The sequence below is a fragment of the Rhinoderma darwinii genome, chromosome 11, assembly GCF_050947455.1.
Source record: "Rhinoderma darwinii isolate aRhiDar2 chromosome 11, aRhiDar2.hap1, whole genome shotgun sequence".
NCBI lineage: Eukaryota > Metazoa > Chordata > Amphibia > Anura > Rhinodermatidae > Rhinoderma > Rhinoderma darwinii.
In genome coordinates, this window is record NC_134697.1 from 87071220 (window position 1) to 87083731 (window position 12512).

The 12512-nt window shown below is 48.3% G+C and overlaps 1 protein-coding gene and 1 pseudogene across 1 annotated transcript in view; one reads left to right on the forward strand and one right to left on the reverse strand.

The window, feature by feature from the left end:
• Positions 1–12512, reverse strand: part of LOC142662997 (uncharacterized) — a 123134-nt gene that overhangs the window by 23648 nt on the left and 86974 nt on the right. Inside the window, exons 16-19 of the mRNA XM_075841290.1 lie at positions 11610–11667; positions 9066–9461; positions 6520–6927; positions 3201–3219 (exon numbers count right to left, since the gene is read on the reverse strand). Of these exons, the coding sequence (XP_075697405.1) occupies positions 3201–3219; positions 6520–6927; positions 9066–9461; positions 11610–11667 (881 nt within the window). The remainder of the gene's footprint in view (positions 1–3200; positions 3220–6519; positions 6928–9065; positions 9462–11609; positions 11668–12512) is intronic.
• Positions 5485–5792, forward strand: LOC142663800 (histone H4-like; annotated as a pseudogene).

Sequence of the window (12512 nt, forward strand, 5' to 3'; positions counted from 1 at the left end):
CGTATCACTAAGGCGGTCTGAATTACATTGAATTTATTGTGCATTTCCCAGCATTGACCACACGATGGCGCTGCTGTCTGCTCAGCGTATCACTAGGCTACCTGCATTATATTGAAATTAGTGAGCATTTCTCAGCATGGACCACACGATGTCGCTGCTGCTCAGCGTATCCATAAGGCAGCCTGAATTACATTGAATATAGTGTGCATTTCCCAGCATGGACTACACGATGGCGCTGCTGCCTGCTCAGCGTATCACTAGGCTACCGGCATTATATTGAATTTAGTGAGCATTTCTCAGCATGGACCACACGATGTCGCTGCTGCTCAACGTATCACTAGGCTGCCTGCACTACATTGAATTTAGTGAGCATTTCTCAGCATCGACCACACGATGGCGCTGCTACTTAGCGTATCCCTAAGGCTGCATGAATTACATTGAATATAGTGTGCATTTCCCAGCATTGACCACACAATGGCGCTTCCGCTTAACGTATCACTAGGCTGCCTGCACTACATTGAATTTAGTGAGCATTTCTCAGCATCGACCACACGATGGCGCTGCTACTTAGCGTATCCCTAAGGCTGCATGAATTACATTGAATATAGTGTGCATTTCCCAGCTTTGACCACAAGATTGCGCTGCTGCTTAGCGTATCACTAAGGCTGTCTGAATGAATTTAGTGAGCATTTCCCAGCATTGACCCCATGATGGTGCTGCTGCTCAGCGTATCACCAGGCTGCCTGCATTACAATGAATTTAGTGAGCATTTCCCAGCATTGACCACACGATTTCGTTATTGCGCCGTGTAGCCAATGCAGCCTTCCATAAGTAATAAGGTCGTAAAATATAATCAGTAGTACCAGCGAAGACCACATAATGGCGCTATTACTTCATCCATGAAAGTAAACAGTTCCCGCGGTGACCACACCGTGGCGCTTTACATTATACTTTGTAAGTTTTTTCCTGCAGCGCATCATCTATAGAGGCTGTTCTACTTGCATTATATAACTAGACGAGACACTAAAGTCTGCTCAGGGGCGTAACTAGGAAAGACTGGGCCCCATAGAAAACTCTTGGCCGCCCCCCCCCCCCCCCTCGGGTGCCACAAGCAGCCCCCCTTATAAATAGTGCCCCCTGTAGAATGTGCCATACAGCCCCCCTGTAGACAGTGCTATATAGCCCCTCCTATAGACAGTGTCAACCCATTTGTAGATTTCACCCCCACCTCCCCCTTGTAGAATGCCATAAAGCCCCCACTGCATATAGTGCCACACAGCCCCCTCCCTTGTATATGGTGCCACACAGCCCCCCTTAGTAGAAAGTGCAGCACAGCACAGCCCCCCCTTAGTAGATAGTGCCACACACAGACATCTGTAGATTGTGCCACACTCCGCCCCCTGTAGATAGAGCCACAGCCCTCCCCCTTGTAAATAGTGCCATACAGTTCCCCCATGTGTATAGTGCCACACAGCCCCCCTAAGTGTATAGTGCCACAAAGCTCCCCCTTGTGTATAGTGCCACACAGCCCCCCTTTGTGTATAGTGCCACACATCTCTCCCCCTTGTGTATAGTGCCACAAGGCAATGGCGCATCCGAGAAAATTGTATCAGCCAGGGAGATGTCACTCATACATGGAAAGGTGGGTTTGGAGGCAGGACTATGTGACTCGTGAGGATATCGGCACCGCCCCATGAGCCTCTAATGAGTAATTAGCATATAGTGTGCGTCGTTTTAAAAGTGGATTTTAAGGATTTTGCTGCATCTGAAAAAAACATTCAGGGGAATACTGTCAGATCATGTATTACCGCATGGTGACGGTTCAAGGGGTTAAAACTACCAGACAGGTTCCCATGAAATATACAATGAATTGAGAAAAATTCCATCTGCCCTGCAATTTTGTTATAAATATATCCTATATAATTACAGCTCCAGAACCAAGCTCTGACATATATACAGCACCAGAACCAAGCTCAGTACATATATACAGCAATAGAACCAAGCTCAGTACATATATACAGCACTAGAACCAAGCTCAGTACATATATATACAGCAATAGAACCAAGCTCAGTACATAAAAAGAGCACTAGAACCAAGCTCAGTACATAAATACAGCACTAGAACCAAGCTCAGTACATATATACAGCACTAGAACAAAGCTCAGTACATAAAAAGAGCACTAGAACCAAGCTCTGACATATATACAGTACCAGAACCAAGCTCTGACATATATACAGCACCAGAACCAAGCTCAGTACATATATACAGCAATAGAACCAAGCTCAGTACATATATACAGCAATAGAACCAAGCTCAGTACATAAAAAGAGCACTAGAACCAAGCTCAGTACATAAATACAGCACTAGAACCAAGCTCAGTACATATATACAGCACTAGAACAAAGCTCAGTACATAAAAAGAGCACTAGAACCAAGCTCTGACATATATACAGTACCAGAACCAAGCTCTGACATATATACAGCACCAGAACCAAGCTCAGTACATAAATACATCCCCAGAACCAAGCCCATACATATATACAGCACCAGAACAAAACTCATTACATATATACAGCACCAGAACAAAGCTCAGTACATACATATAGAACCACAACAAAGCTCAGTACATAAATACTGCACTAGAACCAAGCTCAGTACATAAATACATCCCCAGAACAATCCTCAGTACATAAATACATCCCCAGAACCAATCCCATACATATATGCAGCACCAGAACCAAACTCATTACATATATACAGCACCAAAACCAATCTAATACGTATATACAGCACCAGAACCAAGCTCAGTACTTACATACAGCATCAGAACCAAGATCAGTACATATATACAACACCATATCAAATACAGCTCAATTTAGTGCAACCCCTGCCGTATAGGTTTGTACGGTGTAAAACTACAGCTCCCAGCATGGCCCGAACATGGTGAGGATATTCTGGGAGATGCTGTTTCACACAAAAAAAATCATATCCTAATCATACCACCATCATCTTGCTGCAGATCATACAGTGACTACAGTGCTGATTAGAGCCAGAATAAACATTTACATCAAGTGACTCACCGGTGACGTCTCAGACTCGAGTTCTTTTCTTTTCCCTCCAGTCCAGACCTCTACGATGGATTTCTACCGGCCATGACCCATTTCTGCAGTTTTCCACTCAGATATCTTCAGCGTCTCACTTCTAAACCATTTCTGCACCTATAAACAAAGTTAAGATTCTCAACACCTCTAAATATAATAAAGCGCCATACACTGCACCTCTAACTATAATAGCGCCATAGACTGTGTCCCTGATTATAATCGTCACACAAACACCGTGCCCCCTGTAAATAGTGCCCCCATAGCCCCTATAAATAGTGACCCCCTTAGAGCCTCTGTAGATAGTGACCTACATAGAAGCCCCTGTAGATAGTGTCCCACATACAGCCCTCTGTAGATAGTGCCCACATATGGACTCCAGAGCTGCAAGGCAATAGTGCTAACCACTGAGCCACCCTACATATAGCTTCCCCTATAGACAGTGCCCAATGTATAGCCCAAATCTGTAGAGAGTCTCACATATAGCTCCCCCTGTATATAGTGTCCCAAATATAGCCCACCCCTTTAGACAGTGCCCTACATATAGCAACCCTGTAGCTAGTGCCCCACAGGTAACCCACCCCTGTATATAGTGTCCCACATATAGCCCACCCCTATAGAAAGTACCCTAAAAAAATAGCTCCCCTATAAATTTTGCTCTACATATAGCCCACCCCTGTATATTCTCACATATAGCTCCCCCTGTATATAGTTCCCCACATATAGACCACCCTGTAGACAGTCGCCCAAATATAGACCTGTATATAGACCTGTATATAGTGGCCCACATCTCCACATATAGACCCCCCTGTACATAGTGGCCCACATATAGACCACCCCAATATATAGTGGCCCAAATATAGACTGCCCTGCATATAGTGGCCCACATCCCCACATATAGGCCCCCCTGTATATAGTGGCCCGCATCCCCACATAGACCCCCCTGTAGATAGTGCCCACATCCCCATAAATAGACCCCCTGTATATAGTGGCCCACATATAGACGACCCCCTGTATATAGCGCCCCCACTATAGATAATGCCACTCACAGTTTTATGAGAAAAAAACTTTACATGCTCACATGACCCCGTTCCCACCCTGTCCGCTGACAATGCAGACATGCTCTCTTCTGAGCGGGTCTGCAGGAGCTGAACGACACGTCGTTCAATGACACGGATTGGCGGGGCAGAATGACTTGCCCCGTAAATCAGCACCTTTCAAGCACGGAAGCGGCGCGATGACATCATCGCGCCGCTAGCCAATCAGCGTCATTGTAAGGCGCTGAATGGTCAGGCACGAAACATGCCCGGCCATTCAGTGCTATTGCATGTATTTGGCTGTCGCTAGCACCAGGGCCCCCTCCGGTGGTAGCGACGCCTATGGGCATAAGAGGGCCTGTGTCGCCCTGCCCATACTTGTTAGAGGCTCAGAGGTGTGGGCCCCATAGTAGCAGCACTACTGCTGTACTAGCCATAACGGCTGCTAGCGGCGCTACCGAGCATATGGGGGGAGCGTGTCAGCTGGCGGCACTGGCCCCAACAAGCCGCGGGCCCCGTAGCGTCTGCTACGGCTGCTACCGCGGTAGTTACGCCAATGAGTCTGCTGCTACTCTTCTACAACAAACCAGCACAGACGAGACACCACAGTCTGCTAAACATGTGTAACAATAAGGATATGTTCACACGCAAACACAAAATACGTCTGAAATTACGGAGCTGTTTTCGCCTGCAAGTACTTGCGTTTTTCGCGGCGTCCTTTACGGACGTAATTGGAGCTGTTCTGTCCTGCACTTCTTTGACGCGGGCGTATTTTTACATGCCGTCTTTTGACAGCGACGGGTAAAATTACACCTCGTCTGCACAGAACATCGTAAAACCCATTGCAAGCAATGGGCAGATGTTTGCCGACGTAATGGAGCCGTCTTTTCAGGCGTAATTCGAGGTGTAATACGCCTGAATTACGTCTGAAAATAGGTTGTGTGAACATACCCTAACAAGACATACAAAACACCAGTCTGCTCCACCTGTACTACAATAACTTGACAGACAAGACACTGCAGTCTCCTTCACCTGTATTACAATTACACAACACACACTCAAGACACCAGAGTCTTCTTCACCTGGATTACAGGGTAACTGAACGGTCAAATAAATTCTGACAGGTGATAGTGACGGCAGTGCTCCGACCCCCAAACTTCTGAAACCCCGCCCGATCGCTAAGCCAATCAACAGGAGGGGGAGGGATTGGTAATGTGAATTAGCTGAGAGAAACGCCCCCCCGGAAGTGACATGTCTTACAGTTCTCTCTCTGGTCCACACAAGGTCTATATAAAGACGCGCCCCGCGGTTGTCGGTACAATAGTTCTCTTTAGCTCCAGCTTACAGAATGTCTGGTCGTGGTAAAGGAGGAAAAGGACTCGGAAAGGGCGGTGCCAAGCGGCACAGGAAGGTGCTCCGTGATAACATCCAGGGCATCACCAAGCCTGCAATCCGCCGTCTAGCTCGCAGGGGAGGCGTCAAACGCATCTCCGGTCTCATCTATGAAGAGACTCGCGGCGTCCTGAAGGTTTTCCTGTAGAAGTCATCCGTGACGTCACCTACACCGAGCACGCTAAGAGGAAGACCGTCACCGCTATGGACGTGGTGTACGCGCTCAAATGCCAGGGCCGCACTCTCTACGGCTTCGGAGGTTAATTCCACTCCTGCTCAGCTCCACCTTACACAACACAAAGGCTCTTCTCAGAGCCGCCACATCCTCTATAGATCAGCTATGATGTCTGCTGGTGACCGCTCGTGTACAATCTGAGCAGCGACCTTCTACTTCTTTATACACGGGGGTAGGGGCTTCAGTATCACGTCGGGCTTCCAGTGAGGAGCCGGATATGTGGACTGCAGTGTGTCCCCTAATAGCGTGTTATGTATTTACTATGCATTGTCGCAGACTCATTGCAGGGCCTAGTTTAGGAACTGCTCTCATCCGTACATGACGCAGGGATGGAATCTTAGTCTAAACACCTGGGATGATGGTGGTTATACTCCATGAGGACCGAATTGTGACACACCACTTGAGCCCAGCAGATAGTTATTGACATGGATGACTGGAGTAGTTGTACTATTAATGTGTCCTGTACAGTATAGTTAGTGCACCAATGAGGACAGCGCCACCATCTACACGAGGCAATAGTGAATATATAGGTAACGCAGCAGTTCTGCACCCCCCAAACTCCCTACGGCTTCCTCTTCAATGTGAAACCTTGCGGTATATGAATTCATATGGGTAGATCTCTGTACAAGCAGAGCCACTTATCTGGCGCAGAACGTTTACATATCGGAGATCAGCGGTGAGAGCTCTGTTCTAAGGACCATGTGGGCGGCTCTTAAAAGAGCCTTTGTGGTTAAATGTGGGATAAGCGGCGCTCACTTGCTCTTGGCGCTTTTGCTGCTCTCACTCTTCTTGGGCAGCAGAACGGCCTGGATGTTGGGCAGGACGCCTCCCTGAGCGATGGTCACACCACCCAGCAGTTTGTTGAGCTCCTCGTCATTGCGCACGGCCAGCTGCAGGTGACGGGGGATGATTCTGGTCTTCTTGTTGTCCCGGGCGGCATTTCCGGCCAATTCCAGGATCTCAGCGGTCAGATATTCCAGCACAGCGGCCAGGTAGACCGGAGCGCCGGCGCCGACCCTCTCAGCGTAGTTGCCCTTATGGAGAAGTCTGTGCACACGACCGACAGGGAACTGAAGTCCTGCCCGGGATGAGCGGGTCTTGGCTTTAGCCCGCACTTTGCCTCCTTGCTTTCCTCTTCCAGACATCTCTATTATCTGATCAGATCTAACGGTTGTGCTCCGACCGTCACTTCTTATACCCGGATGGAGCAGAGGGCTTCTTCTCTGATTGGTCGCATCTAAAACTTGTATTCAACGCCAGACACTGTAGCCAATGAGGAAGTAGAATATTTCTATAGACTCGCAGATAACACCACGCCCCCTCCTCCGTCTCTACCAATAGGAACATCTCCCGCCTGAACTCTAATGGAGCAGGAATAAAGCAGCAGCGGCGGATTCTTCTCATTAGGCTCCAAGTAATGTGCCCCGTCCCTGCAGTAAGAACCCAAAGGCTCTTCTAAGAGCCCCCCACCAAGTATACAACAGAGCTGCCGCCTCCATCTTGTGCTTATTCGTGCGCATGTCTTTATTCCCGCTGGTTTCCCATGTCTGGAAGAGTCGTTCAGTCCGTGCAGCCGCTCCTTCATGCTGCAGGATATGGGGGGACATTCCCGGGTGTGATAGCGCAGAGCTGCTGCTGCATTAGGGGCTTGTTATCTGCGGGCTGCACGGGCTGATTCTTCTCCATCCAACGATACAGTGAAACGCACAATTCCAACGTCCGCTGCCAATCTCCAGTATAAAGGTGGGGACGTACAAACATGTAACACATCTTTATTACATCCGTATCGTTCCCGAATTACCGGCATTATGTCCCTGTCCTCTCATGTGACCGGCATTATGTTCCTGTTCCCTCATATTACCGGCATTATGTCCCTGTCCTCTCATGTGACCGGCATTATGACCCTGTTTCCTCATATTACTTGCATTATGTCCCTGTTCCTTCATATTACAGGCATTATGTCCCTGTTGCTTCATATTACCGCCATTATGTCCCTGTTCCCTCATCTTCCACGCATTATGTCCCTGTCCTCTTATGTTCCTGTTCCCTCATATTACCGGCATTATGTCCCTGTCCTCTCATATTACCGCATTATGTCCCTGTTCTCTCATATTACCGGCATTATGTCCCTGTCCTCTCATATTACCGGCATTATGTCCCTGTTCTCTCATATTACCGGCATTTTGACCCTGTTCCCTCATATTACTGGCATTATGTCCTATGTAGGAGGTTACAGGGACACAATGTCGGTAATATGTCCCTGTTCCCTCATCTACCAGGCATTATGTCACTGTTGCTTCATATTACCGGGATTATGTCCCTGTTCCCTCCTCTTACCGGCATTATGTCACTGTTGCTTCATATTACCGGCATTATGTCCCTGTTCCCTCATATTACAGGCATCATGTCCCTGTTCCTTTATATTACAGGCATTATGTCCCTGTTCCTTCATATTACCGGCATTATGTCCCTGTCCCCTCATATGACCGGCATTATGTCCCTGTTCCTTCATATTACCGGCATTACGTCCCTGTTCCTTCATATTACCGGCATTATGTCCCTGTTCCTTCATATTACCGGCGTTATGTTCTTGTTTGTAGCCTCAAACTCTGGTTGACTGGTTATTGTACTGCAGGTGGAGCAGACTCTGGCGTCTCCACTTTATCGGGTATTGTAATACGGGTGGAGCAAACTTTGTTGTTTTGTGCAAGATTATTGTAACAGCAAAGTCTGTATTGCAATACCCGTCATAGAGGAGACACCAGAGTCTGCTCCACTTGTATTACAATACCCGGCACAGAGGAGACACCAGAGTCTGCTCCACTTGTATTACAATACCCGGCACAGAGGAGACACCAGAGTCTGCTCTGGTGAGGACTGGATAAAGGGTGGTTATTGTAAGACAGGCAGAGTGATTGCTTGTTCTCTATCGGCGTCAAGCAGTTTCCCTGGCATCTGTTATAAGTCTGACTACTACCCTCATCATTGTTATTTACAGATGCCCCATGCTTCCTTCCGTCTCCTAATGTACAATGTTCCGTTTCTTCTGGACAGTGTGATATTATGACCTGTCATCTGCCCGCAGGATCCGTGTCCCGGCTTCCTCACACGCGGCAATGTCCCTCCCTGTCCGGCAGCCACATAACGTATGAAGCAGCATCTGCACCGACACGAGAGCGGCCGCACATAGAACAGGGGGACTAGCGGGAGCCAGACAATAGCAGGCACAGCTCTGTTCTAGACAAGGTGGGTGGCTCTTAGAAGAGCCTTTGTGTTCTTACTGCAGGGACGGGGCACATTACTTGGCGCTGGTGTACTTGGTGACGGCCTTGGTGCCCTCGGACACGGCGTGCTTGGCCAGCTCTCCAGGCAGCAGCAGGCGCATGGCAGTCTGGATCTCCCGGGAGGTGATGGTGGAGCGCTTGTTGTAGTGAGCCAGGCGGGAGGCTTCCCCTGCGATGCGCTTGAAGATGTCATTGCTCTCGAAGGAGTTCATGATGCCCATGGCCTTGAACGAGATGCCGGTGTCAGGGTGAACCTGCTTGAGCACCTTGTACACGTAAATGGCGTAGCTCTCCTTCCTGCTCTTTCTCCGCTTCTTGACGTCCTTCTTCTGTGTCTTGCTCACGGCTTTCTTGGAGCCCTTCTTGGGCGCCGGGGCAGACTTGGCGGGCTCAGGCATGATCACACACGACGATCTTCTCACAACTGAGATAATGAAATGCTTTACCCTCCCACCGCTGCTGTATTTATACACGGGCTATGCAAATGAGCAACGCTGCCTGACCGCTGTTCTACTGGAAGAGCAAGTCATGTGACCTATGAAATCGTCATAAGCCACTCCCAGTGCAGCTAATTGGTGGTTCCCACAAGTCTGTGCTCTGTTGGTGGCTTTAAATCTATCCAATCACAGGTGCTGATGAGCGGTGCAGTAGTTAACTACTGCCTCTGGTAGATGGTGGCGCTGTCCTCATTGATGCACTAACTATACTGTACAGAACACATTAATAGTACAACTTCTCCAGTGATTCGTGTTCATGATCTACAACTCGCCCCCGACTACATAGTGTCTTAAATTCTATCTTCCAGTCTTGTACGGATAAGAGCAGTTCCTAAACTACAAAGGAGAAGTCCTACGAGGGGTCTGCGGCAATGCTTTATATGTACAGGAGACGCTATTAGGGTAACAAACCATTCCTCTCAAGGACTCTTATTGCTTCTAATTCTGCCCTGGTGTACACCACCAACTAAATTTAAACAAATGAAAAAGGGAGGGGAAGAGAAGGGCAAGAAGCGCACGGATCAAAGGATCTCTTGAATTAAGAAAAATTATAGATCAATAAAACAACGAGCTTAGAGAGGTATATTCTACCTAACAGGGAAGGGGTGAACGGTCCCTATTTAGAGAACACCCCATTTAATGAACAAAGCCCATTCAGCATTGTGACAACGTAGATGAAGGGGAATAAAAGGGAAAGGTACATAAATCAAATATCAAAAGTGGGGGCATAAAGGGGACAAACTGGGCTGTAATGTTCGTCTCCCTCAAGTACCGCACTATTGGAGCTCTGATATTAGATTTTACTTCTGAATAGAGCTGCATCAATTTGTCCTTTTCATTCTCTGAATGCGTCTCAGTAAATGTTACTCTGCAGCAACTTCATGCGTTCGTGTGATGAGGTGAGTCCTAAGTATAGACAACGCACAGTGTTAGTACGAAGTAGAAATAGGTGCTTTCTGTTTCCTGTCATTGTATTGCCAGCAGCTCGATTATACCAGCAGTCTGGCAAAGTGACATACAAGACAATGCAAGTCCATACTTATGTGGAACTTGGTGCTACAAATTGGTAGTTTGTTTTGAAAATCTCGTAACATTTGTAGCAATGAGAGCAGCTTGGAAAACACGGCCCCTCCAACATTGGGTTTTGCTCTTGAAAAATGCCGTATCAGCTGCATCAGTTTGTCCTTTTTCATTCATTGAATGCGTCTCACTAAACGTTGCTCTGCAAGAAACTGCACGCGTTACTGTAATAAAGTGAGTCCTATATAGGGACAGCAGACAGATTCATTATTAGTACTAGAGGTTAACAGATTTATTGCCAGCAGCCTTATTAATCCCAGCCGTCCGGCAGAATGAGATACAAAGTAATACGAGCCGATACGTGTGTCAAAGTTGGTCCCAGTAACAGATTTATTGTTTGTTGTAAGACTCTGGTAACATTAGTAGCAGATTATAAACGAGTGGTCACCAGCAGACATCATAGCTGATCTATAGAGGATGTGGCGGCTCTGAGAAGAGCCTTTGTGTTGTGTAAGGTGGAGCTGAGCAGGAGCGGAATTAACCTCCGAAGCCGTAGAGTGCGCGGCCCTGGCGTTTGAGCGCGTACACCACGTCCATAGCGGTGACGGTCTTCCTCTTGGCGTGCTCGGTGTAGGTGACGGCGTCACGGATGACGTTCTCCAGGAAAACCTTCAGGACGCCGCGAGTCTCTTCATAGATGAGACCGGAGATGCGTTTGACGCCTCCCCTGTGAGCTAGACGGCGGATTGCAGGCTTGGTGATGCCCTGGATGTTATCACGGAGCACCTTCCTGTGCCGCTTGGCACCGCCCTTTCCGAGTCCTTTTCCTCCTTTACCACGACCAGACATCCTGTAAGCTGGAGCTAAAGAGAACTATTGTACCGACCACCGCGGGGCGCGTCTTTATATAGACCTTGGGTGGACCAGAGAGAGAACTGTAAGACATGTCACTTCCAGGGCATTTCTCTCAGCAAATTCACATTACCAATCCCTCCTGCTGATTGGCTTAACTCAGATTTTGAATTTCACGCTTATTTTACAATACCGGCCGCTCTTTTCCCGCTTATAGCGCGACTGCTGTGTAATCTCTATCTGCCCCAAATCTAAAGAGTAATGTTAAGGGAAACAAGGAACAAGCGTGACGTCTTGGATTAGTATGGCGGCTGCTCGTTATCTGCCGTCAGGTTCAGGATTTGTGTGCACGCAGATCACCCCTCAGGCCACCAGCACCACAACGGTTTTATAGAATGAATAGGGAGGAGAGGACTCGGGCAGTGTTAATAGGTTTAGATCTCTGATTTACAACGGTGACCGGGACTACACCCGATGATCATGACGTCACAGAATAAGAGTAGAATTCCCCTGCGCTTGTGTTCACACCGGGCGGAGGATACCTGCTCCCCCAACCTACACGCTGAGCCTGGTTTGCCTTTACAAGGAGTAGGGAACAAGGACTCCGCATACACTGGTCAGCGGTGGATCATTAGCTGCACATAACGGCGTCATTCCTAGCAGCAGCGGAGGTTATTATAGGAAGAGCGATGTCCGGTCATCAGTGAGGAGTGGGGCGGGTTATCACTGCGATACAGCCGGAGAGGGAGGTGATGAATACAGCGCAGACATCAGGCATAACACATGACAGGATTGCTGAAAGGGCCGGATAACGTGAGCGCTAGAGACGGGGACTGGTTATAGTGTAAATGGCGCTAACTAAGCACTGAAAGGGTTAACATAGCATCTCCACATATTAATAGCAGAGCACCGAGAAACCAGCGCCCCGGCGGAGAAACGCGGTAGAACAAAGGAGGAAAGGGATTCAGCTCGTTTGAGGGAGGATTTGGTGGCTCTGAAAAGAGCCTTTGTGTTGTAGTCGGTGCCGGGTTCAGACCTAAGCCCTCTCCCCACGGATCCTGCGGGCCAGTTGAATGTCTTTGGGCATGATGGTGAC